Here is a 25,164-nt window from a genome sequence, read left to right on the forward strand (position 1 = left end):
TCCACATTTACTGCACTACAAGGTGCCACTATAGAGCCCCTCCTCCCTGCCCATTTTCAAAGGATTACATGTGCCAAGTTTTAACATTATTCTGATGAATTTTGAAGCAAATCAGGTAAAAATAAGAGGGTGATCTCAATGTATGCTGAAAGTGACACATTTTCTGCTTCCAATTGGTGGCGCTATGACTTTGAATCACAATAGTCACATCCATGTGATCAGCCTTGTACAACGAAGACTAAGCCGAAGTTTCATCAAAATCAATTAATGTATGCAGAAGTTATAACACTTTGTTTCCCTTTTCTTGCCATAAATTCGTTGCCTCGCCACGGCCAAACCGTTTGAGATATCCAAAATCCGTTTGCAATTAAACAACTTCAATGTGTTAGCAACAAGTTAAAAAAAGCTTGGTGTAAATTGGATAAACCCTGTAGGAGTAGTAGTATAAAATTCATAGCCTGTTTTTTCAAAAAATTAACATTCAAACCAAAATAGCTGACTTCCTGTTGGTCGGAGCTAATGAATGTAAATTAGAAAATTGTCCGGCTTGATGAGAACAATATGTGTACCAAGTTTGGTGACTGTAGGAAAAACAAACCCCCCCACTTTTGTCAAAAGGTGGCGCTACTGAGCCCCTCCACCACGCCCATTTCTATGGCTTTGTCCATGTCTACTGGTTGACAATATTGATGTGTGTGTCGAGTTTCATGCAATTTGAAGCATGTTAAGAGCCTCAAAAACACTCAAGAATATTATTACAGTTTGACCTGTTGCCATGGCAACAATATTTCAAATATCAAAAATCCTGTCATAGGTCTACATCTGCTGTGTATTGACATTACACTGATGAAGTTTGAAGCAAATCAGGTAAAAATAAGAGGGTGATCTCAAAACATTTCAAAAAGTGATACACTTCCTGCTGCCAGTTGGTGGCGCTATAACTTTGACTCACAATAGTCACATACATGTGATCAGACTCCTATAACGAACACACTTGTGAAGTTTCATAAAGATCAATATATGTATGCAGACGTTATAACACATTTCCTGTTTCCTTTTTCTCGCCATAAATTCGTTGCCTCGCCACGGACAAACCGTTCGAGATATCAAAAATCCCCTGGCAATTTTTAATCATCAGTGTCTTGACTTCATGCTGACCGAGTTTGGTGGCGATCGGATTAATCGTCTAGGAGGAGTATATCAAATTCCAGAGCATGCGTTTTTCAAACAACCCTTAATAGCTGACTTCCTGTTGGCGTGACGTTTAACTTAGAGCACGAAAGTTGTTTGGCCCGATGAGGTCTATATGTGTACCGAGTTTCAGACTAATACGTGCAAGCGTGTTTAATATATGGACCAAATTTTCAGACCTTTTTCAAGGGGGCGCTGTTGAGCCCCCCTGCCACGCCGGGTACCAGCTTCTGCCCGGCCCTGTTGGCCGCGGATTCCAATGTGTGTGCCAATTTTCAAGAGTTTTTGAGCATGTTAAGGCCCCCAAAAAGCCCCGGAAGACGGAAAAAAAAAAAAAAAAAAAAAAAAAAAAAAAAAAAAAAAAATAATAATAAATATAGCTGCGAGCAGCGATGGCGGGCCCAAGCCCGGTGGCACCGCCACCCCGGTGGCTTCAGGGCAACTGTGCACAGCGGGCAATAGGCACTTAAAACGGTTAAACATCAAAGGACTATGTCAAATTCACTCCACATTTACTGCACTACAAGGTGCCACTATAGAGCCCCTCCTCCCTGCCCATTTTCAAAGGATTACATGTGCCAAGTTTTAACATTATTCTGATGAATTTTGAAGCAAATCAGGTAAAAATAAGAGGGTGATCTCAATGTATGCTGAAAGTGACACATTTTCTGCTTCCAGTTGGTGGCGCTATTACTTTGAATCACAATAGTCACATCCATGTGATCAGCCTTGTACAACGAAGACTAAGCCGAAGTTTCATCAAAATCAATTAATGTATGCAGAAGTTATAACACTTTGTTTCCCTTTTCTTGCCATAAATTCGTTGCCTCGCCACGGCCAAACCGTTTGAGATATCCAAAATCCGTTTGCAATTAAACAACTTCAATGTGTTAGCAACAAGTTAAAAAAAGTTTGGTGTAAATTGGATAAACCCTGTAGGAGCAGTAGTATAAAATTCATAGCCTGTTTTTTCAAAAAATTAACATTCAAACCAAAATAGCTGACTTCCTGTTGGTCGGAGCTAATGAATGTAAATTAGAAAATTGTCCGGCTTGATGAGAACAATATGTGTACCGAGTTTGGTGATTGTAGGAAAAACTAACCCCCCCACTTTTGTCAAAAGGTGGCGCTACTGAGCCCCTCCACCACGCCCATTTCTATGGCTTTGTCCATGTCTACTGGTTGACAATATTGATGTGTGTGTCGAGTTTCATGCAATTTGAAGCATGTTAAGAGCCTCAAAAAACACTCAAGAATATTATTACAGTTTGACCTGTTGCCATGGCAACAATATTTCAAATATCAAAAATCCTGTCATAGGTCTACATCTGCTGTGTATTGACATTACACTGATGAAGTTTGAAGCAAATCAGGTAAAAATAAGAGGGTGATCTCAAAACATTTCAAAAAGTGATACACTTCCTGCTGCCAGTTGGTGGCGCTATAACTTTGACTCACAATAGTCACATCCATGTGATCAGACTCCTATAACGAACACACTCGTGAAGTTTCATAAAGATCAATATATGTATGCAGACGTTATAACACATTTCCTGTTTCCTTTTTCTCGCCATAAATTCGTTGCCTCGCCACGGCCAAACCGTTCGAGATATCAAAATCCCCTGGCAATTTTTAATCATCAGTGTCTTGACTTCATGCTGACCGAGTTTGGTGGCGATCGGATTAATCGTCTAGGAGGAGTATATCAAATTCCAGAGCATGCGTTTTTCAAACAACCCTTAATAGCTGACTTCCTGTTGGCGTGGTGTTTAACTTAGAGCACGAAAGTTGTTCGGCCCGATGAGGTCTATATGTGTACTGAGTTTCATACTAATACGTGCAAGCGTGTTTAATATATGGACCAAATTTTCAGACTTTTTTCAAGGGGGCGCTGTCGAGCCCCCCTGCCACGCCCGGGTACCAGCCTCTCCGGCGTCCTAATGGCCGCGGATTCCAATGTGTGTGCCAATTTTCAAGAGTTTTTGAGCATGTTAAGGCCCCCAAAAAGCCCCGGAAGACGGAAAAAAAAAAAAAAAAAAAAAAAAAAAATAATAATAAATATAGCTGCGAGCAGCGATGGCGGGCCCAAGCCCGGTGGCACCGCCACCCCGGTGGCTTCAGGGCAACTGTGCACAGCGGGCAATAGGCACTTAAAACGGTTAAACATCAAAGGACTATGTCAAATTCACTCCACATTTACTGCACTACAAGGTGCCACTATAGAGCCCCTCCTCCCTGCCCATTTTCAAAGGATTACATGTGCCAAGTTTTAACATTATTCTGATGAATTTTGAAGCAAATCAGGTAAAAATAAGAGGGTGATCTCAATGTATGCTGAAAGTGACACATTTTCTGCTTCCAGTTGGTGGCGCTATTACTTTGAATCACAATAGTCACATCCATGTGATCAGCCTTGTACAACGAAGACTAAGCCGAAGTTTCATCAAAATCAATTAATGTATGCAGAAGTTATAACACTTTGTTTCCCTTTTCTTGCCATAAATTCGTTGCCTCGCCACGGCCAAACCGTTTGAGATATCCAAAATCCGTTTGCAATTAAACAACTTCAATGTGTTAGCAACAAGTTAAAAAAAGCTTGGTGTAAATTGGATAAACCCTGTAGGAGCAGTAGTATAAAATTCATAGCCTGTTTTTTCAAAAAATTAACATTCAAACCAAAATAGCTGACTTCCTGTTGGTCGGAGCTAATGAATGTAAATTAGAAAATTGTCCGGCTTGATGAGAACAATATGTGTACCGAGTTTGGTGATTGTAGGAAAAACTAACCCCCCACTTTTGTCAAAAGGTGGCGCTACTGAGCCCCTCCACCACGCCCATTTCTATGGCTTTGTCCATGTCTACTGGTTGACAATATTGATGTGTGTGTCGAGTTTCATGCAATTTGAAGCATGTTAAGAGCCTCAAAAACACTCAAGAATATTATTACAGTTTGACCTGTTGCCATGGCAACAATATTTCAAATATCAAAAATCCTGTCATAGGTCTACATCTGCTGTGTATTGACATTACACTGATGAAGTTTGAAGCAAATCAGGTAAAAATAAGAGGGTGATCTCAAAACATTTCAAAAAGTGATACACTTCCTGCTGCCAGTTGGTGGCGCTATAACTTTGACTCACAATAGTCACATCCATGTGATCAGACTCCTATAACGAACACACTCGTGAAGTTTCATAAAGATCAATATATGTACGCAGACGTTATAACACATTTCCTGTTTCCTTTTTCTCGCCATAAATTCGTTGCCTCGCCACGGCCAAACCGTTCGAGATATCAAAAATCCCCTGGCAATTTTTAATCATCAGTGTCTTGACTTCATGCTGACCGAGTTTGGTGGCGATCGGATTAATCGTCTAGGAGGAGTATATCAAATTCCAGAGCATGCGTTTTTCAAACAACCCTTAATAGCTGACTTCCTGTTGGCGTGGTGTTTAACTTAGAGCACGAAAGTTGTTCGGCCCGATGAGGTCTATATGTGTACTGAGTTTCATACTAATACGTGCAAGCGTGTTTAATATATGGACCAAATTTTCAGACTTTTTTCAAGGGGGCGCTGTCGAGCCCCCCTGCCACGCCCGGGTACCAGCCTCTCCGGCGTCCTAATGGCCGCGGATTCCAATGTGTGTGCCAATTTTCAAGAGTTTTTGAGCATGTTAAGGCCCCCAAAAAGCCCCGGAAGACGGAAAAAAAATAAAAAAAAAAAAAAAAAAAAAATAAATATAGCTGCGAGCAGCGATGGCGGGCCCAAGCCCGGTGGCACCGCCACCCCGGTGGCTTCAGGGCAACTGTGCACAGCGGGCAATAGGCACTTAAAACGGTTAAACATCAAAGGACTATGTCAAATTCACTCCACATTTACTGCACTACAAGGTGCCACTATAGAGCCCCTCCTCCCTGCCCATTTTCAAAGGATTACATGTGCCAAGTTTTAACATTATTCTGATGAATTTTGAAGCAAATCAGGTAAAAATAAGAGGGTGATCTCAATGTATGCTGAAAGTGACACATTTTCTGCTTCCAGTTGGTGGCGCTATTACTTTGAATCACAATAGTCACATCCATGTGATCAGCCTTGTACAACGAAGACTAAGCCGAAGTTTCATCAAAATCAATTAATGTATGCAGAAGTTATAACACTTTGTTTCCCTTTTCTTGCCATAAATTCGTTGCCTCGCCACGGCCAAACCGTTTGAGATATCCAAAATCCGTTTGCAATTAAACAACTTCAATGTGTTAGCAACAAGTTAAAAAAAGTTTGGTGTAAATTGGATAAACCCTGTAGGAGCAGTAGTATAAAATTCATAGCCTGTTTTTTCAAAAAATTAACATTCAAACCAAAATAGCTGACTTCCTGTTGGTCGGAGCTAATGAATGTAAATTAGAAAATTGTCCGGCTTGATGAGAACAATATGTGTACCGAGTTTGGTGATTGTAGGAAAAACTAACCCCCCCACTTTTGTCAAAAGGTGGCGCTACTGAGCCCCTCCACCACGCCCATTTCTATGGCTTTGTCCATGTCTACTGGTTGACAATATTGATGTGTGTGTCGAGTTTCATGCAATTTGAAGCATGTTAAGAGCCTCAAAAACACTCAAGAATATTATTACAGTTTGACCTGTTGCCATGGCAACAATATTTCAAATATCAAAAATCCTGTCATAGGTCTACATCTGCTGTGTATTGACATTACACTGATGAAGTTTGAAGCAAATCAGGTAAAAATAAGAGGGTGATCTCAAAACATTTCAAAAAGTGATACACTTCCTGCTGCCAGTTGGTGGCGCTATAACTTTGACTCACAATAGTCACATCCATGTGATCAGACTCCTATAACGAACACACTCGTGAAGTTTCATAAAGATCAATATATGTATGCAGACGTTATAACACATTTCCTGTTTCCTTTTTCTCGCCATAAATTCGTTGCCTCGCCACGGCCAAACCGTTCGAGATATCAAAAATCCCCTGGCAATTTTTAATCATCAGTGTCTTGACTTCATGCTGACCGAGTTTGGTGGCGATCGGATTAATCGTCTAGGAGGAGTATATCAAATTCCAGAGCATGCGTTTTTCAAACAACCCTTAATAGCTGACTTCCTGTTGGCGTGGTGTTTAACTTAGAGCACGAAAGTTGTTCGGCCCGATGAGGTCTATATGTGTACTGAGTTTCATACTAATACGTGCAAGCGTGTTTAATATATGGACCAAATTTTCAGACTTTTTTCAAGGGGGCGCTGTCGAGCCCCCCTGCCACGCCCGGGTACCAGCCTCTCCGGCGTCCTAATGGCCGCGGATTCCAATGTGTGTGCCAATTTTCAAGAGTTTTTGAGCATGTTAAGGCCCCCAAAAAGCCCCGGAAGACGGAAAAAAAATAAAAAAAAAAAAAAAAAAAAAAATAATAATAATCCTTAGAAGAACAAGAGGGCCCTGCGCGAATTTTCGCTTGGGCCCTAATAATAATCCTTAGAAGAACAAGAGGGCCCTGCGCGAATTTTCGCTTGGGCCCTAATAATCCTTAGAAGAACAAGAGGGCCCTGCGCGAATTTTCGCTTGGGCCCTAATAATCCTTAGAAAAACAAGAGGGCCCTGCGCGAATTTTCGCTTGGGCCCTAAAAATGTATAGGCCAAGCACTAACAAACCCAAAAGAGCAGCTGTATTCTGGAAATAAGCTCCAAATTCACTGCCTTTAATAACTATGTACTAACATTTACTACTATTTACGGTAGCACTTTATTTTACAGTCCTGTTCCCCATGTACATACTATTTACTTCTTATAGTAATTGCAATAACTGGGTAATAACTAGGTACTAACCCTGAACCTACCCCTTATTCTCTACCTTAACCCATGTAGTTACCTTATATTACCCAGTACTCTCTTAGGCAAATACACTGTAAGTTCACGTACTGTAAAATACAGTGCAACCCTATTTACACCCAAAGACTAAAGATATAGAAAGACGGTCCACTCGTATTAATTATGAATGAGAGAAACTACAACACGCAATATGGCGAAACATGTCCCGCCTTCTAAGTAAAAGAGCCATCTGCTGATTGGTAAAGTCATTGCATCACTGCAGCTGCCATTAGAAGCTCCGGTTCCCATAGAAACCTGAGATTTACGCTTAGGACTGTACATGTGCATTGTCTCGTCTAGCCTGAAAAATATGCTTTTTTAACGCTATTTGAGCATAAGAAATAATATTTATGGAACAGTTCCATGTCAGATTTTGTTGCTGATTTGAAATATGTTATTGTGAGTTCGCCAAGAGATTTGAGATTTCAGGATTCCCCCATTCAGGACTTGGTATTGGATGCCCGAAATAGCTGAACGGAGACTTTGCAAATTTGGCTGCTGAGTGAACAGACTTTCCTTGAAAGGGTCTTTGGTACACCTCAATAGTGGCAGTATTTTGCAATACAATAACAATTACTGATGTACACTTAAAAAAAAAAATGTAGGATTTACTTTAAAACAATTTTCACAAAATAAATTTTACTTCAAATAAATTTCACAGATAATTACAAAGAAACAGCATGTAACACATTGAATTAAACATGACATTTTAAAGTAGAAAAGCTGAAATAGCAATGTCCAATAATAATCCATTAATCTTTGTTTTATGTAATATGAACATTGAAAAATCTTCTTTTTTTTTCATAAAATATAAAGTAAAATATAAATCTAATATAAAGTGGGAGCAACAGTAGTTAGTTTTCCTGACCTGTGCGAGCTGTATGAAGTGTGCAATCACGGCAGCTCTCTGCGGGGCAGTGGGTTTGCTGAGAACCATCAGCTGAATCCACTGTGAGACGCTGTTAAAAAGTGTAATAAACCTCTCCAGAATTGGGTTATCTACTGTACAGCCGTGCATCACAAAGCTGTGGTAATCCTGAAACTGAAACACACATAAAATAAATGGTCACAGACCATGTGAGGACTTTACGAAAAACTTTATACTGATTTAATAATGAACTTCTTTCTACACATTATGTTTTACACATCCCATAATAAGAACAAATAAACTTTTTAACAGGTTCATTTCAGTTATTATTTTGTCTTGTGGAATATATGGAAACACCTGTTATATGAAAGAGCATAAAGTGCCCTTATATGCTTTTTCAGATATTACCTTTCATGTAGTGTGTAATATCTGTTTAATTGCAAATAAATGGAGTTATCTCTGGAGTTGTCAGTAATGTCAGTCTTACTTCCTGCACAAACCTACGTAGGTTTAAAACAAATTTGCATAATGCCAGCCTATGGTCTTCACTGGCTGCATGAACTTCAACACTATCATTACTGTTCATATTATTGTGTATAAAGTTCTGAGGAAGTCTCCGGAACTGAAATTGACAACCGCGCCACCGCGGTGGTGGAGTGTCACCGGCGGTTGTGTGACGTCATATATAATATATATTTATATATCTCAGAGATCGCGTTAACTGAAAATTTTCCGTCTTTGATGGAATTTGTTAGCAGTGACGGAAAAAATCTGCAGCCCGTCCGTCATTTTGACAGATTATGTAGTTTGTATGTAAGCTTGTTGTAATTCCCACTCCTGTCCAGTAGGTGGTGAGTGCGCTCCAGTGTGGCAGCAGAGCGCGAGTTCAGTCTCCAGAATAAAATGAAAACGATGCGCTTGGTTACACGCAGACGAGCACCCAGTTTAAGTAAATTGTATAATGATGAAGTTACTTATGCATGCTTACTTAAGTTTTTTTATTTTTCTTGCTGACTATAAGTTTATGGTCAACGAATGGCTTTTCTGAGGTATAATGTTAGGTGACATTGTTGGCAACACTGACTGAACTGACGCGATACAGATTTCGGTAAGCTACTGTATCTTTCAACATATTTTTTTATTTTCATTCATGTTTATTTCGTTCTGTACAGTAGTAAAGAGGAAAGGGTGATCGCATTCACTCACAACCCGTGACAAGAGTTCAAGATGAAAACGTGACGCAGCTTGTCTTTGATCAACTTTCTTTTCATAGTATAAATAAATGCAAGCCTATACCTATTTGCTTATCCTGTAAGTTCGTGAATTAAATGTCTTATCATTAAAATATAAAAATTAAAATGACGGGTAATATTGATTATGATGGATTTTTTTTACGATCCTGTCCATCAAAATGACGGCGAAACGCAAGTCTAACACAATATATTTGCATTATATATATATATATATATGTACATATATAAAAACCACTTCAGACACTGTGAGAAAAGAGATGATGCTGCAATGTAAGTTATATCATGAGAAAATTAAAGTGTTTATTGACCTTGCATGTAAACCTATTGTAGGAGACCTCAAAAATAAAATGAGGAACCTTTAAAATAGCACAATAGGGGCACTTTAATGAGGGCAATGCTAAATAAAACAACAAAACACAATTTTTATAATTTTTGTATGAACATTATGTTCTGCATGGGGTATGCACACATATGAACTCAACTGTATATTTAAGCTTTTATGCATATCTTTGTGCTGGCCCTTTCTCATCCATAGTTCCTAATATAAGATAAAAATAAATGGATCAGCTTTTTTTTTCAACTGAATTAGGAAATTATTTGGTGTTAAATATTTGGTCTATCTTTTGTGATATTCTGAGGACAATTAGATCACTTTCACCTTAACAAGCATATCAAAACCTGTACTCACAAACATACCATTATCTTGCAGAAGGATTTGTACTCCAGATAGGTCAGATGTTCAGCAAGCTCACAAGGGTCCAGGTGATCAAACAAAAGGGACATTTTTCTCTTTTTTGACATTGATGGAACTCTTTGGGTAACTTGTCGTTTCCATTTATATGAGGGCCTACAGTGGGAAAAAATAAAGTTATTTCAGACAGGACCGTTGACTAATATGCTGAAATATGACAGTGCTGTGTAACATAAAAAAATAAATCATCAACTACTCACCCTCATTTCACTCTAAACATAATCTTAAACACTTGTGTTTTTAATTTTGCTACATTTGAAAGTGCAGAAGCATAAAGTTTTAAGAGCTACAGCAGAAAGCATGTGGACCACTTTTATGGTACTTTTTTGTTGTTCTTTTGTCTTTAACAGCTGCAGTTACCACCTAGCCTGGTAATACCAGACTCTGCTACTTCACTTTGCTTCATAGACAGAGTCTGGAATGGCATAATAGAGAAGTGTTTTCTCTCTCGCTAGGGGGCGCTTGTCTGAAGTTTAAAATCATTGGTTACCCGTAAGCCAATCAGATACGTTTAGTTATGACGTATGTTATGCGCCTGTACAGCCGCATCGAAGCACAGACATCATGCATCGAACTCAAATCTATGATTGAACTTCCACTGTAAACCTGTTGTAAACACATGATGATGCGAGCGAAATACCGGAGTGAACATGGCCGTAAACGACTTTTGCAGATTATGCGAAGTTAATCTACGCATACACGGTACAATCACGGCCTCTAAACTTATTTTTGACAGAGTGAAACAAGAAAATGTTTGTAGCCAACTCTCAAATTTAGGATTAGATTAAACCAGTCGGGAGTAGGGCCACAACATCACCTCCATTTAAAATGTTTATCAAACACTCTTCTTGTTCTGGCTTCAGTTTGAAAAAGAGTTGAATGTTCTCCATAACAGAGCGAATTGCATCCCGTGTCTCGTTTCCCATTTCCGCGGTCGTTTCGGTTTTCGATTTCTCTAACCTACAATGTAAAACTCGGCGCTTAGCATCTACATCACTGCTCTCAGCCCGCCCTCTGTTCGTTGATTGGCCCGGCTGTTTCCAGACCGGTGGCAAACAGAAAGCTCTGACGCTGTATCAGACTGAGTACAGAAGTGAAATGAAATTGAGCGGAAATAGGAAGTCTGACGTAGTCAGGCTAGTTACCACCCATGATCATGTGGAAAAGAGCAGCCAGGACATTATCTTCTTTCTCTTTGGTCCATGGAAGAAAAAACATACGTTTTGAACAGGAGTGTGAGTAGATGGGAGAATTTAAATTTTTTGCTGAACTCTTATCCATTGATAACATTATTATTTTAATTCATGTGCCCTTGTAATCTTTAATCAAATTAACTTCCCCTCTTTTTTACAGCAATATCTCTTCTCTGATGACGCGTTTACTGGTGCGAGGGTGGAGCAACCTGTTACTCACATGTGATCGATCAATAGCAAACCACAACCATCCAATCAATTCCCCATGGACAAAATCAAGTCCCGCCCTACTTTTTTTCTAGTTCGAGAAGCTGTTTCACTTGGATATACATCACAATAGAGAAGAAAAGTCTATCGCAACTTCCGCCATGTCGTCTTTTACCTTTTCAGGGTGAGAACATAAAAATAAGTGTAGGTGTGAGTCTGTATACATACACACTCTCTACATCAATAAGCTGACTCTGTGTTTCATTGCCGCCGGTGTTCAGGTTCTCTCTCAGGTCTTTAATCTGGTCAGCCAAAGCAGGATTCAGATCAAACTCTACAGGGAATTCAGAAATCCAGAACCTACATAGAATAAGACCAAAGAGCAAATGCAATGAAAAAGAGAAGGCAAGACATACCATGGAGAATTTGAATGAGATGCAGGATTAGTCTTACTTTACAAGATGGCATATTTGGGCTCTGATCTCATCAGTGCTGCCCTCCTGGGACCTGGACATTTGTTAAGGGTGTAAAGGGTTTTCTATCAAACTCTACACCATGACATTTTATTTTAATTTTACTCCAGGACTTTACAGCAAGTCTTACAAGAGAACGTATGTAAATAAAATATTGGAATTTTATTGAAAGTTGTCAACATCATAGTCCAGATTTGCATCAAACATTCTTTCACATAGCTCTACATAATTAACTTTACAACAGGAATTAAAACTTTAGTACTTTGGTTCATCCAAAAGATATCAGGTTTTACAACACCTTATGACAAGATTTAAAGGATTAGTTCACTTTCAAATAAAATTTTCCTGATAATTTACTCACCCCCATGTCATCCAAGATGTTCATGTCTTTCTTTCTTCAGTCAAAAAGAAATGAAGGTTTTTGATGAAAACATTCCAGGATTATTCTCCTTATAGTGGATTTCAATGGCCTCCAGACAGTTGAAGGTCAAAATTACAGTTTCAGTGCAGCTTCAAAGGGCTTTAAAGAATACCAGACGAGGAATAAGGGTCTTATATATATGTCCTACACTTTCCCTATTCAACTTACGGAAAAAACAGAACTGGCGCTGCGTTCATTCCATAAGTAGAATAGGGAAGGTGTAGGACATACCGCATAAGCTTTTTGAAGAATACGAAAGTGCGGTTTTGGTGGAAGCACGTGCAAGGCGATCATTTGTTTATATAAAGCATATACATTTACATTTTTTTTTTTTCAGAGAATGACCGATCGTTTCGCTAGATAAGACCCTTATTCCTCGTCTGGTATCATTTAAAGCCCTTTGAAGCTGCACTGAAACTGTAATTTTGACCTTCAACCGTTTATAGGCCACTGAAGTCCACTATAAGGAGAATAATCCTGGAATGTTTTCACCAAAAAATTTCATTTCTTTTTGACTGAAGAAAGAAAGACATGAACATCTTGGATGACATGGGGCTGAGTAAATTATCAGGAAAATTTTATTTGAAAGTGAACTAATCCTTTAAGAGTTAGTTCCAGTACATCTAGCATGGGTTGTAACCATCTAATGAAGTTGAAATATATTGGTCAAGTAAAATTGTCGTGTATTGAAATAATCAATAATGAATTTGGTTATTGATTAGTCCCTTCTGCATAGAAACCATCCACCAGTAACGTCACTAGAGAATGACCAAAGACTTTAGGACTTTGGAATAACACATTTCTATGGACAAAATGCATATAGAAAATAGCAAGGGTTTGTAAATCACATCTTGCCCTGTTGTACTTTGACAGATGCATGTGCTATTTAATGTTTTTGAGACATGTTTTCCTCAGTGCATAATTTTTGACGGTTACATCCTTATTCAAAAATGTTAGAAAGTCCCGGAAATATACCCTGACAAAAAAGCGAGTCTCCGTTAGACTTCAATGACAGCACCGGTTGCAAAAATATATATTTTGCTAAAATATTTCTTGTTAGAAATTAATTGTAGGTTCTATAAAACAATATTAATCATATTTTTATGAGAGTATTACAGTAAAGGGATTATTGTTGGAATAGATTATTAATGTAATAATGACTGTTCAGATGAGTGAATATGTGTGTGTTTCTCATACCTCGTAAAATTTTGTGCTTTTGCTTTTGTTAATTATCGTTTTTAATTTGGTCATTTTAACTTCTGCTACAAAATGTCAAGCAATCAGTTGTCTGGTTTAGAATGTAATGTTTAAATTTTATATAAACATTATTATATTATATTTACTATTATTCCTTTTTTGCACATAATGCATAGCCTACATAAATATATTCACTTGTTTGAAGGACAACACTGGGCAGGATGTGGAATAATATTTTTAAAAGTAATGGATTAAAATTAATTTAGCATTTTCATTGGATCAATCGAAGGTAATCATTGTTATTTGCAGCCCTAGAACAATGCGATATAAAATACAACACGGTTTTTGTAGATAAAGGATACTTTAGCAGCAGTTTCTTGGACAGATCGGTGGAAGATATGTACCAAGGATGCATCATCAGAAACATTTTCAAAAAGGAGGGATTTTTTATTGTTCCTGCATTGTCTGAAAGCACAAACATCACAGAACATTAATTACATAATAAACCATAATAATAAACCGTACACATTTTTCCTTGGTCACTGTTTACCAGATTTACCCGCTAAACTTTGCTAATGAACAGCATGATTACTGTTTGCTGGTGCATCTTCTAGATCCGCACCAGAAAATTCTGCTTCTCAACTGCTCTAAAAATAAAACTCTCCAAACTCACCAAAGGATTGTATGCAGATGTCCACCAACTCATCCACTGTTCCTGAATCAACAGGTAACGGATCCATCATTTCTCTCTCTTTCTTCTTCTACCTTCACTTTCTAACGCCCTTCTGTCTTTCTCTTCTCCTCAAGTGGTCTTCCTCTTCTCTTTTGTCTGTCAATAGAGATTGTTATATGGAGAGGAACACATTGAACAACTTTGTGAAAAAGACATGCATGTAATTGTATTGAATGTGCACTTGTAGTGTACTTTAAATGTAAAAAGTAAATAAATAAAAAAACTGTAATTGCCAATAATAGAGCCAAAAAAAAAAGACGCTGCTTGGATTTTAATAGGCAAATACTTAATCTATAAATATATCGTTATTACAGTGACTATTATTTTTCTAGCATGTTACATATTTGGCAACGGTTCTTTTAACTCTTAAAGATGGAGTGTGTAGCTTTTCATTTCTTAAACAACCATGTATTAAGATGTATCATAGCCATATTCCAGGATGACAATGTCAAGATTAATCAGGCTCAAATTCTAAAAGAAGTGTTGTGCTGGAGGAGACTTTACAGAGTGCTCACCTCTTGCATTGTCAGTATAAGATCTTAACCAAAAAATGATGCACCTCTCGATGGAAATAAATATTGTGATGTTTTTCCATCAAGAAGTGCATCAATTTTTGTTCAAGATCTAGTATTGACAATGCAAGAGGTGAGCACTCTGTAAAGTCTACTCCAGCACAACCCAAAGATTTTCAATGAAATGAAGGTCTGGACTCAGAGGTGAAAATTCATATGTGAAAATGATTCTTCATGCTCTCTGAGCCAATCTTTCACAGTTTTAGCCCTGGTGAATCTTGGCATTGTCATCCTGGAATATGGCCATGGTGTGTCTTCCTACATGGTTGTTTAAGAAATGAAAAGCTACACACTCCATCTTTAAGGGTTAAAGAACCGTTGCCAAACATATACAATTCTAAAAACATAATCACTGTAATAATGATCCATTCATAGATTCTTAAGTATTTATCTATTAAAATCCAAACAACGACTTTTTTTTTTTTTTTTTGGGCAGGGCAGTGTATAATATTAATAAAATAAAAAGCTATTTACGTGTATTTAAAGGGAGTACTCTTTCATGACTATTTGTCTTAACACTTAAGTACACTTTTAAAAAGTGCACTTTGTAATAGTCAAATTAAAGTCAGAACATACAAAACACATGAAAAGTACTTGATTATAATTTTAACTGTAGTGTATTAATCAATGCTAATATATTTTTAATATACTAAAAATGTGTCATTACAAAATATTTAAATACATGACATACAAGTTTCAATAGAAATGACATTAAAATATAATTTAGTTTACCATAAATGCTAATCAGTATATTCAGCAGTACACTTAACCATATTTCAAAGACAACAGAAGTAAATTGCATTTAATTTTGTACTTAAGTCCTAAGTAAGGGGTAAAAAAGTTGAAACATTTACATTAATTGAATTGCAGTTAACATGCAATTAAGTGTCTGAAAACATTGCGTTGAGTTAACACTTATATATTTTTAAGGTATATTAAGTACTCTTTTTAAAACTACACCTAAATCACAAGAGCATGTTTCACATTTCAACATTTTCTGCTTTACGCTTGACAGTACAAAGCCATTTCTGGTCTTACACGTCTAACAGCAGCTTGCATAGAATATCTGGTAAAGTTAACTAGTATAAAATATAGATTTTTTTAATCATATGAAATAAAAAGAGCTTCTGATGCAGCAGATCAATGTGTTGTTTGTTTGCTTGCATGTGTTTGTGTGTTCTTAAAAAAGCTCTGCTGTATGTGAAGAAGTTTGACCGAAACAAACGCTGAAGACAACATCATGACACTACATTCTGGCATAGTAATGACAGAATGACAGACATAACAAATGTCCCAGCTGATAAACTAATTTAACGTATTAAACACACAGAGAAACATCATAATGAGCTTCAGACTGCCAAGCAATTGACCATTTCCAAAACAAAAAACCTCAAGTTATCACATCCTAAAACAGAAACAGTCACACAAGCACCAAACCACAGTCTATCCATTACACAACACACACACTTATCACTCATTGTCCTTTCCTGTATTGACAGAACAAACACACACACATTTCTGCTCATGCAGTCTTAGCAAGGTGGCCACCAGGAAACCATGGCAACACACTGAACCTCTCCATATGGAAACACAAATTATATTCCATTACAATGTAAAAAAAAAAAAAAAAAGAAAAAAATGATTGTAATTGTAACTGTAAAACACTGTAAAAATGCTACAGTAAAAACTTGTTACTTTATTAACAGTAAGTTCTCTTACTGACTAATAGATTAACTTAAAATACAGTAAAATACTGTTAAATATAAATTTTTTGGGAGTAAAAAAGAACAAATCATCTTATAATTTACAGTGAAAATACATTCCCAGAATTCCCAGTGTGACACTTCACATTTGATGTTTTTTAATGTTAATATAGATTTTTTAAAAACATGTACATTAGGGTTTTATGTTACATCAAATGTTGTTAATTTAATGCTTATTGTATTATTTTAGTGTTGTGTGTTAACATGAACGTGTTTTGTATTTGTGTTCTCAATATTTACCTCAGCTTATGGAAAGCTACTTGTGATGAACATTGATTCATTATGTGTCTTTCTCTTTATTATGGTGGATGTAAAATGTACAAAACAGATACTTACTTTACTAGCAGCCTGGCCTTGCAAATTCAACAGAAAAGGGGTGATTGGATATGCCGGTTTAAATTTTTTTTGTAAAATTTACAATATGTTTACATTTTTTTTGTGTTTTTACATAATTATTCTGGCAACCACAGCTGCCAGGTTTTTTATCTGTAAAAATTACAGGATTTTTTTATAGTTTACAAAGAATTACACAAAAATGAAATGCACAAATGTACACATAAAACAATTCACAAAACAATAATCTGCAGTTGTTACCATAAATAGCTTTTTTACTTGAAAAAACCCATAAAAATAAATTTTGTTGATATAAATCAATGTATTTAGGTTGCCATTTTTTCAGTGTAGCTTATTAAGATTAGCTTATTAAGTGTAGCTTATTAATTATCTAAAATATTACAAATAACAAGCCATTTCACTCTCCAAGCAAACCAAATGTATTTGAGCTCTGACTGGCTAATTTAGCCTCAGTACTCTGTTTGACAGAAACCACTGAAAATACTAAGAAAATCTGTTTTCTTGTAGACAGTAGTGCAACCTTAAATAGGGCATCTTGGGTAATGATACACGGCCACACACAAGCCTCCATTAAGCTACATGAAGCGTGTTTTATATAGGATCTCATTGTATGGTGGAATGTGTAGACTGCAGAGATGTGGGCGGACACTTTCAATTACAGCCCTCATAGAGAGAGAGAAGAGAATAATAGTTGAAGTAGAAGAGCCGCAGTGCTGAGAAAACGAGTGCAGGGCAAGAAACAGATGGAGTCACAAGGTGAGGGAAAGAGGGATATGCAAACAGAAGAAAATAGAAATAGTCTCCATGTAAAGAGACGCTTAGGCCCTGTTTACACCTGGTATTAAGATGCGTTTTGGACGATCGTAAGTCGCTAAATCTAGTGACAAAATCGTTAAATTGGCAGCACTGGACCGGATTTAAACTTTGTCGGCTGAAGTCCCAAGTTTGGTTTGAAGATGAAAAATATACCAAACATAATGTTCTCTTACCATTCCTGATTTCTAACACTCACTCACCGCATTTGGCATGGTCTTGCGGCTATCAGAACAGAAACGAAAGCGGATGCTCTCCGTGTTTTTCCGTAGTCTCCTGCGCGTTCATCTGTAAATTGCACTTATTTTGTCCATTAGATAGAAAGATCTGAAAACCCATACATTTACCAGCACATAGATCTTCCCCTCAAAGAAATCAGGACAGAAGTGGTTGAAAGTGGACAAAATAGACGGATTAAAACACCAGGTGTTAACAGGTATGTGTCTGTCTCGTCTACTTGATCCAATCGACCAAATGCATCTTATGTTGCCTTCACGGAAATTTGATTTGATTTCCCACTTCTGAAGTTGTGATTACGAGCTTATCGCATTCAAGTTTCAACAAGAAAGGGCGTTCATGTGCAGTTTTTTACCTGGGAAACTCATATTTACGATAATGCCGAGAGCATGTGAAGGCAGCATTAATAGCAGGTGTAAACAGGGTTTCAGAACAGTCAGTAGACGTGTGAGTATATCACCACTAACTGAACTGCCAGCCAAAGTCTGCCAACTGTCTACTGAAACCCCATGAAAAACGTCCATTTGAATTCTGTTCTGTGTGGACTGGGGATGCAAATTTTGCCCTATAACCATTCACAGATCGTTATTAAAGGTAGGGTAAGTAGTTTTTCAAAAACGCTGTTGGACATTGTTGATATCTGAAATCAACCCAAACAAACCCACCTCTCTCTTCATTGCTCCGCCTCCAAAACTCACCCTCCAATCCTAACCACCCTGCTCCAAGTCGGTCTCGAACCCCAGCCACTTCGCTGCTGGCAGGTAAGGCGAGTGCACTAAAGATGATGCTAACCACCGCATTCTCTAGCGGTCGTCAGTGCGCAGTGGTTTACCTGCACAACTCTCACTATCTGGCCTCTGTTACACACGCAATGTGAGAGTGGGTGTCTGTTTAACACCGCTGATGCGCAACAAAATAATGTTTCACAAAAAATAAAGTGCAGATGATGAACAAACGACAAGGTAGAACAAAAAATTATAGTACAGTATACAAGAGTAAATACAAACAAGTGTTTGTTGTTAGTTGCCAACAGCAGCTCTAGACAATCAATGACACTCAAACACAGTGTTACTCATGTGTGGAGTGGAATCAAAGCAGCCGCCACGTCTGTTTTCAGATTTTCCCGCTTAGCTCTCTCTGGAAAGCTTTTCTAATATTAACGTGGGTCCTAAAGCGTTTGCCCAGTCATAAACTTTCATTCCAGTGATATTCTTTTGAGCTCTTTTGTATTGTCTCATCTCTCTTTCTGCAGTTTTTTGTTTTTTTTTAACTCTCCCTCTTGCTCATTCTGTCTCCTCGAACATTATATGCCCCCTAATGCTGATTGGTTACACGTTTGTTGTTAGTGTCGGCCCGACTAACTTCCAAACAGTACACTACAAATAATCCTTATCCATCAATTTGACTGAATGAGCAGTACATTTTCGTTCATGTTTTTGTGGTATTTCAATGTAAAAAGAATATCTATGGCAAGAGCTCTTTTCAGTCGCTGCATTCTTTTCCTCCTGATTATTTTCTCTAAAATCCAGCATTGAACTCGTGTAGATTCTGGAAGCTGTCTTCCGTAAAATGTGAAGCACAGTTAGCTAAATTAGCATTATAATTGTCAGGAACAGAATTAAAAATAAATTTCAAACATTGTTCCCGAAGTCCAGTGTCCCTAGGAAGAAGACTTGTAATCACACGACATGGCCTCACCCACTTTGTTGCGTGCTCCCGGGGGCAATATTTATGTTAATTGCAGTGTTTATGATGTCACCAACCCGGGAAGAAGCTTGTTGTAGTCCAAACCAGTCGTTTTTGTAGGCATTAAACTGCCATAACTTTAAAAGACAATATCTCCGTTTGCATTGAACTTTCAGCGCTGTAACTTTGCAGATACTGTTAATGCTCAAGCAGCAACATTACACACTAACTAAAGTTAAAAAAAAAGTGAAATCGCAATGAACCACAACTTTAATTTATGATATATCCCATGAATAATTCATTGGAATACACTAAGAATCTCTCGTTGCTCACATCTCTTTCCAGGTTTATCACACGGATGCTTTAAAATGTGAAATCCCTATTAGCAGTGTTTACTGGAATGTTTCTAATGCAGGTAAAAAATATCACTTTGAAATATCACTCAATATTCCAGTTAATGAACATTTTTGATTAAGGCAACATATTACACAATACAGACATACATTACTACAGTGATAATTAACACATCAGTAATATTGCTGTGAAAATAATCTAGCTTTTGGGGTTATTCGTGGTCTGTTGTAGTAATTTTTTAATGCTTTTACAGGATAAGTGGAATAATGTTATCTATTTGTACCCCGTTTTTGAAAATGCATATTGCATTTATAGAGCAAATCTTTGTGACCTAAAAGACAAGTCTTTTTTTTTTTTTTTTTTTTAAAGGTGCCCTAGAATTAAAAATTGAATTTATCTTGGCATAGTTAAATAACAAGAGTTCAGTACATGGAAATGACATACAGTGAGTCTCAAACTCCATTGTTTCCTCCTTCTCATATAAATCTCATTTGTCCAAAAGACCTCCGAAGAACAGGCAAATCTCAACATAACACCGACTGTTACATAACAGTCGGGATCATTAATATGTACGACCCCAATATTTGCATTTTCCAGCTCACGTTCAAGGCATTACACAAGGGTAGCCAGTATTAACATCTGGATCTGTGCACAGCTGAATCATCAGACTAGGTAAGCAAGCAAGAACAATAGCGAAAAATGGCAGATGGAGCAATAATAACTGACATGATCCATGATATCATGATATTTTTAGTGATATTTGTAAACTGTCTTTCTAAATGTTTCGTTAGCATGTTGCTAATTTACTGATAAATGTGGTTAAAGTTACCATCGTTTCTTACTGTATTCACGGAGACAAGAGAGCCATCGTTATTTTCATTATTAAACACTTGCAGTCTGTATAATTCATAAACACAACTTCATTCTTTATAAATTTCTCCAACAATGTAGCGTTAGCCACGGAGCACCATCAAACTCATTCAGAATCAAATGTAAACATCCAAATAAATACAATACTCACATAATCCAATGTATGCATGCAGCATGCATGATGAACACTTTGTAAAGATCCATTTTGAGGGTTATATTAGCTGTGTGAACTTTGTTTATGCAATGATAGAGTCGAGAGCTCGGGAGGGGGGCGGAGAGCGCGAGCAATTAAAGGGGCCGCAGCCTGAATCGGCGCATTTCTAATTATGCCCCAAAATAGGCAGTTAAAAAAAAAAAAAAAAAAAAAGTTAAAAAAAAATCTATGGGGTATTTTGAGCTGAAACTTCACAGACACATTCAGGGGACACCTTAGACTTATATTACATCTTGTAAAAAAAAGTTTGATGGCACCTTTAAGGGCAAACAGCAATATGTCAACATGCCATATGTCATATGCCAAGCTCACCCTTCATCTGCAAAGGCCAACTATAGTATATTATGAGAACATTTACTGTATTTGCAGCAAACTCATATTGGATACATACAATTATAATGTATTTTATATCATTTCGTGTAGCTAATGTAAATGTAAGTATTTTCTGATGTGATAGCTACAGCCTTTTTTGCATTATAAAAGTAAAATATCATCCCATAGCCTGTTAACTGTAAATGTCCTGGTAGCGGGACACTTGGTGTGCTTTTTCATTGCCTTTTTCCCTATCATGTATAAATTAGGTATAATTTGAAAGCTTAAACACTCAAAATTAATCTTGTGACATTGCATTACCATGGAAATTGTACTTTAAATTGAAGGGGGAAATTGTACTTTTAGTGGACTCAATTTTTGTGATATAAATTTCAAAATTGGAACACAACTTGGTTAGACATATGGCTTTGATTTTCTAGCAAATATAGAAATTAAATTATTTTCTAAAATATGTATTTTGTATCAAAAAAAGGTAGTTCAGTACAGTACATTTGCTTTACAGTAAGAAAAAAAAGCAATAAAAAAGTGCACCAAGAGTCACGCAACTGGGATACTGACAGTTAGCAGGCTATAGAAATTAACATTTGAGGCATTTCTGAATAAAACCGCTTTCTAGTTTGTCATCTATCTCTGATGCTTTATCATGGGGAATTACAACACTCATGTATGTGTGTTTGAGTCATGTGTGAGTGTGTCTGTATTGTGTGTGTGATTGTCATCTGTAAGCAGCTGTTTTCAGAAGCTTCTGTTGCTTGGTGACAGAACCCCAGAACTATTGATCCTCACAGGGATTTAATCGAAGGTTATGAGTGAGTGTGTGTGTGTGTTTGTCCGGTGTTTTATGGCAGAGGTGTTTTGAATATTTCAGTCCCTCCTGCAGAGTGTGTGTCCTGACGGCTCAGGGGTTGGAAGATGAATCTAACCAAACAGAATGAAGTCTGGCTCCATTCAAATGAGAGTTGTACATTCAACTCTGAAATTATAACATCATCTGTCTGTCTTTCTTTCATTCTCTATCTCTCTCTCTCATGATTCGCTACAATAAGAATGTCGATCTAATCAGACACACAGCACTCATTAGAGGAGGAAATAACATCACTCACACAGAAGCTGTCTTTCAGATACACATAAGAGTGTGATATTATCGGTCACTGAAGCGGCAAAGCAATGATAGCTCAACACTGATGATGCAAATCTCAATACAACTTTTAATCTCACTCTCATTATTGGATGTCTCATCATTGTCATGGTCTCACCTAAAGAAACCTCAGTGGAGAAAGAAACGGGATGAAAGTGAAGTGAGAGACTCTATATGCTATTTAGAGGAATGTTATCTGTGTTCAACAAATTCATGAAACACAGGGTTTCAAGTTTAAGATTGAAACAAATCTAACTCGATTTAGATGGTTTCACAGTTCTCGCTACTTTATATAGTGCGACTGTATATAGCACTAGAATTGTGAGCACTGAGCAGCCAATCATGTGAAACACTAATGAACATGATTCATTTCTCTGCAGAAAATGAAGAGATAATCCATATTTAGAGTCAGAATTAGAAAGAGATTTATTGCCAAGTATGTTTGCACACCCAAGGAATTTGTTTTGGTGACAGAAGAAGCTTTCAAGAGCACAGAGACAACAACAGATGGTAAAATAAAGATATATTATATTTTGATGTTTTGTTTTTGTATTTATTGCTTATACATTTTGCATTTTTCTTTTATTTTTGTATATATATATATATTTTTTGAATTTGATATGAAGCTTGATATGAATTTTCACAGTATAATTGGTCATGACTCATGACTCACTCCTTTAAAGGTTTAGTTCACCCAAAAATGAAAATTCTGTCATTAATTACTCACCCTCATGTCGTTCCACATCAGTAAGACCTTCGTTCATCTTTGGAACACAAATGAAGATCTTTTTAATGAAATCTGAGAGCTGTCCGCCCCTCCAGATCCAACGCAACTACCACTTTCAAGGTCCAGAAAGGTAGGATAGACATGAATAAAGTACTCCATGTGACTCCAGTGGTTTAACTTCAGTTTTATGAAGCGACGCGAGTGCTTTGTTTGTGCAAAACAAACAAACATAATTTACCACTTTATTTATGAAAATATTGATCTGCAACGTGCATTCACGAGAGCTTCACAACTTATGCGTTTTGTGTTCACGCTAGAGCTGACATTGTTGTGTGAACACTCTTTGGATAATATTATTTTGTAAATAAAGTTTTTTTTTTTTTTTTTTTTTTTGTGCAAACAAACCACTCACGTCATAAAATTGAGGTTAAACCACTGGAGTCACATGGAGTACTTTAATGATGCCTTTCCTACCTTTCTGGACCTTGAAAGTGGAAAGCTCTTAGATTTCATTCAAAATATCTTCATTTGTGTTCTGGAAATGTGTTCATTTTTGGGTGAACTAACCCTTTAAACTCGCAGTTTCATCCTGTGAAAACCGCTTTGAAATTGGACATTGCGTTGACATGGAAACGATACTTTAAAACCTTTTAGCGGGCCCAATTTTTGTGATATCAACTTCAAATTTGGAACTTGATTAGACAAATGGCTTTGATTTTCTAGCAAACTGAGAGTTCAAATTATTTTGTAAGATATATGTTTTGTATAAAATAACAAAACACTTATTTTAAAAGTTTGATTCAGTACATTTGCTTTACAGTAAACCTAAACTTTTTTTACTCTTTCACTTCTGCAATAATCTGCTGATTATCTTCTTTAAAAATAGACCAACCTTAGTTTCTCTATTCAGTATTAACAGTATTTTTGCCGATGTTCTCAGTATCACCCACTGCATAATTTGCAAAGAACTGCAAAGCAAAAATACGGGTATAATATAGGCTACATCTTAAAATTGTCCACTTGGAATTATAAGGTTCTATATGACATTTTTGTCAAAATTGAGTTATTCACATATTCATATTCTGTGACAACTTATTTACATTATGTGATGTTTCTTGTTTCTAACTCGATTCTATAAGGTTCTATCTGTGAGCCAATCAGAACTTCGAATGCACACAAAAGGACCAATCAGGATCAGCTTTCTTTGTCATGTCGCCGGACTGCAATTTAATTGATTAAACGTTAGGCATGTTATTTCAGCCATACTGATGTCTAGAGAGAAAGCCATTTTACCTGTCACACTTTCTGTGGAATAAAGTCCTGTCAGATGTATTACAGTAGCTGTTTTCTGTCTAAACAAAATGAAAATTAAACTTAAACGGTTCCTGCAATAATGTGTTAAATTATCCATCATATTCCTACCTAAATTTAACATCTGGACAAAATATTTAGCACTGCCTTTTATGCTTAACTTGAACAAGAAAAAATAAATGTCATAGAAAGCATTAAATTTAACTTTCTCATGCATGTCAACACATTGTTACAACACTAATTTCATATTTTAAAATGAATTATAAGTAAACTGTTTGTGTTTCTTGAAAATTATTGCTTCAATTAATGTTTGGCAAGATAGAACCTTATAATTCCAAGTGAAAAGTGATTTTTTAGAATTAGAAGTTTCTGCCTGCATTTGATCCGTTCCAAAAATCCCCATTTACAAATCTGAGAGGATTCTGATATTGTACACTCTAAAAAATGCTGAGTTAAAAACAACCGAAGTTGGGTTGAAAATTATTTAACCCAACTTTTGTTTAAAAATTACTATATGGCTGGCTTAAAATGAACCCAAAATAGAGTACCTCAGAGATGACGTGTTTTTGTAGGCAAAACCCGGAAGCGAGTTAGCATTTTAGGACTTCCGGTTCCATCGCCCTAAAGT

At 36.9% G+C, this 25,164-nt stretch overlaps 1 protein-coding gene across 2 annotated transcripts in view; it reads right to left on the minus strand.

Moving 5' to 3' along the window:
- The window catches only part of LOC125263983 (RAS guanyl-releasing protein 2), a 57,766-nt gene that overhangs the window by 17,304 nt on the left and 15,298 nt on the right, over positions 1–25,164 (minus strand). For both annotated transcript variants that reach the window (XM_048183241.1, XM_048183240.1), the window contains exons 2-7: positions 14,105–14,260; positions 13,794–13,896; positions 11,794–11,847; positions 11,569–11,700; positions 9,886–10,036; positions 7,937–8,110 (exon numbers count right to left, since the gene is read on the minus strand). In XM_048183241.1, coding sequence (XP_048039198.1) covers positions 7,937–8,110; positions 9,886–10,036; positions 11,569–11,700; positions 11,794–11,847; positions 13,794–13,896; positions 14,105–14,174 — 684 coding nt within the window. In that variant the 5' untranslated portion in view covers positions 14,175–14,260. The remainder of the gene's footprint in view (positions 1–7,936; positions 8,111–9,885; positions 10,037–11,568; positions 11,701–11,793; positions 11,848–13,793; positions 13,897–14,104; positions 14,261–25,164) is intronic.

The sequence above is a fragment of the Megalobrama amblycephala genome, linkage group LG3 (assembly GCF_018812025.1).
Source record: "Megalobrama amblycephala isolate DHTTF-2021 linkage group LG3, ASM1881202v1, whole genome shotgun sequence".
NCBI lineage: Eukaryota > Metazoa > Chordata > Actinopteri > Cypriniformes > Xenocyprididae > Megalobrama > Megalobrama amblycephala.